A 2,915-nucleotide genomic window follows, 5' to 3' on the forward strand; every position below is an offset into this window, starting at 1 on the left:
TGTTTTTTGAATCCACTTTATATGTAAAATGGTTAAATAGATATTTTAAATAGTTTTCAAATACAGAATGATTTTTCCTACGTACATTTTAATGTATATTTTTTAAGTATTTTTTAAGTATTTAGCATTTTAAATAGAATTACATTTGAAATGGAATTTTAAATGCAAAAATACCAGCCCTATTAATAAATAAATATACATTTGCTATGCAAGTTTGTTTGAATAGATTCTAATCGCGCGGCGATATCGTTTGAGATCGTACGCGCGATTCCGATGTATCGATGGAGCTGTAGCGGCTTTTAGGTTGGATAACCTATTTTAATTAGTTTGTGCGATGAGTTTTTCACATTATTTGAAAAGAAATTGTCTTATCGCGTAAAATGGCGGTATCCTTTTTGGGTAAAAGAATCGCTTTAACGCAACGGAATTTCTTGAAAATTCCAAAACGAAACGGATATATAGTCTTGTAAGTTTTTCTTTTACTTTGCTATTGATATAGAGGTTAGGTTCCAATGATTCTCATGTTGTTTTAATGATTATTACGTTTTATTGTGTTTCCTTTACATTTGTGCATATATTTAGTGTTCATATGTTATGGGTTCCTTTTTTACCTTTCTTAATTAGTTACATTTCAACTATACTTTTGGTGTTTAGAGATTCAATCTTGTCTACATTTTCAATCATGTGTTTTAAATTTGCATTTTTTTGTTATTCAACTTAATTTTCAATGATTATTTAAATTATTTATATATTTATTCTACATTTATGGGTTATTTTTATTGTTTAATATTTCTCATCTATTTGATTACATATTTATTGCATGTTTACGTATAATTTATATATTATGAAATATAAATAAATTTTTTGTAATATCATTTAATTTATGTTTTTAAATATTTACATTGTTATTAAATGGATATATTAAAAAATGTATCCTAAATATATTAATATATATAATTAAATTATAAAATAAAGTATAAAATTATTTTTGATCTGTTTTTTACATTTTTTTTGTTTGATTATATTTATTAGATATTTAAATTGAGTTTATTTTGTATATTTGCATTTGTTTTGTACATTTATGTACCTTATACAATTTTATACTTTCTCCTTTTTCTTTGTGTCAAGACTTCCAGAAATAGGTGAAGAATCATCAGAGAAAAATCCTTTACTGAAGGATGATAATTTACCAGAGTTTAACACAATTACAAATTAAAAATGTATAGCAGCTATTGGAAAACAAACTGTAGAATTTGAAGAAAAGTTGAAAAGTTTGGAAAAAATAGCCCGTAAGTATTAAGATAATAAGATACCAATCGAAAGTGAAGTATTATTATTTAATTATTAAAAAATATTCTGTATTGAAAATATTAATTAAATATATTTAAATATTAATTTTATTCGAATGCTGTATAATTAATATTTAAATACATTTTATAAGCAAATTTTGAATATGATATGAATAGAAAGAGAATAAATAATATTAAGAGATTTTCTTATAATTGTTTAGTAATAATCAAATTAATATAATACAAATGAATTAAAAGAAATATGCTCCAATATGTACAATTACGATTTTTAATTTTTATAATCTTTTATAGCAACTAAAGATTTAGATGTATTTAATGAGTATTTGCATCCAATCGAAGATGCATATCTCCCTCTTGAGACGACTTGGGGTATAGCAAAGACTTTGTATTTTGGCAATCAAAGTTTAATGCCGACAAAATGTTATATGGGTATTCACGAACGTGCTACGAGAGCCATAGCTTGCAAATTTGGCAGTGCGCCACTCTTTAGAGCATGCAAGGAAGCATTAGAGAATAAGGACATCAAATTAACACATTCACAGAGGAGAGTGCTTACCAAGTATGTGCTGGAAGGAACTTTAAATGGCCTGAATCTGCAAGATAAAGAATTCGAGAAGTATTCAGCCGACTTGAGTTACATTTTGTCGAAAATCAAGGAATACAAAGCGAAATATGAGGTCTATCACATAACTTGTAATAGATTTATAATAATTATAATATAGCAAAATTAGAAAAGAGAGGCTACTACAATAGATTAATTATATTTAAAAAAGCACCGTTATCAACAGGATTTTATGTTTGTTATTATACTGTGTATTTTTATTATTATACTGAATATTTATCTTTAAAAAAACACAGCAACGAATTGAAATTTAACTTGATCTTTTTTAGAGTTCTACAGCTGTATATAGTATGGTAATACATAAAAAACATGTCGTGGAAGATTTTCCGGAAGACTATCTCAAATCCATAGCGATTGACCCTAGACAACCTTACCTGGGTCCTTGGAAAATCACTTTAAAGCCATATATCCTGCAACCGTTTATGGGTATGCATCCTTCGTATTTTATTTTATTTTTATTTAAAAAAAAACTTGAAATTTTTAAGACTAAAATTTTTATCGATTTATATTTTCTTAATTAGAATATTGTCCTGATCGTAAATTGAGGGAGGCGATTTGGGATGCTGATGTCACCCGGTGCTCTAATTATCAGGAAAGATCCGTTCAAGCCAGTGTGACATTGGAGGAACTCCGATCAAGAAGAATTGAACAGGCGAAACGCTTGGGATTTAAGAATTACGCAGAGATGAGCATGAAGACAAAGATGGCCGGCAATCTGGAGAATTTGTACAACACATTAGAAGTTCTTCGGAGTACTGGTAATTAATTTATTATGAATGAAAAATATAATACAGAGAAATAATCGAAAATTTATTAGAGCATTTATGCTTTGTTAAAATTAATTTGTTGACAACTTGTTCAAATTATGAAAAAACGATAATGTTTTATTATTAATTAGATTTGTTAGAAAAAATATATTTTTATTAAAATTATGAATATAGAATATTATATATAAATAATAGAAAATGTTTTTTATAATATTA

General features: G+C 26.2%; 1 protein-coding gene across 1 annotated transcript in view; it reads left to right on the plus strand.

Moving 5' to 3' along the window:
• Positions 1–298: 298 nt before the first annotated feature.
• LOC108753182 (probable cytosolic oligopeptidase A) overlaps positions 299–2,915 on the plus strand; it is a 6,299-nt gene continuing 3,682 nt past the window's right edge. Inside the window, exons 1-5 of the mRNA XM_018494555.1 lie at positions 299–466; positions 1,129–1,289; positions 1,602–1,987; positions 2,202–2,358; positions 2,454–2,690. Of these exons, the coding sequence (XP_018350057.1) occupies positions 1,718–1,987; positions 2,202–2,358; positions 2,454–2,690 (664 nt within the window). The 5' untranslated portion in view covers positions 299–466; positions 1,129–1,289; positions 1,602–1,717. The remainder of the gene's footprint in view (positions 467–1,128; positions 1,290–1,601; positions 1,988–2,201; positions 2,359–2,453; positions 2,691–2,915) is intronic.

This window comes from Trachymyrmex septentrionalis, unplaced genomic scaffold (genome assembly GCF_001594115.1).
Source record: "Trachymyrmex septentrionalis isolate Tsep2-gDNA-1 unplaced genomic scaffold, Tsep1.0 scaffold114, whole genome shotgun sequence".
Lineage (NCBI taxonomy): Eukaryota > Metazoa > Arthropoda > Insecta > Hymenoptera > Formicidae > Trachymyrmex > Trachymyrmex septentrionalis.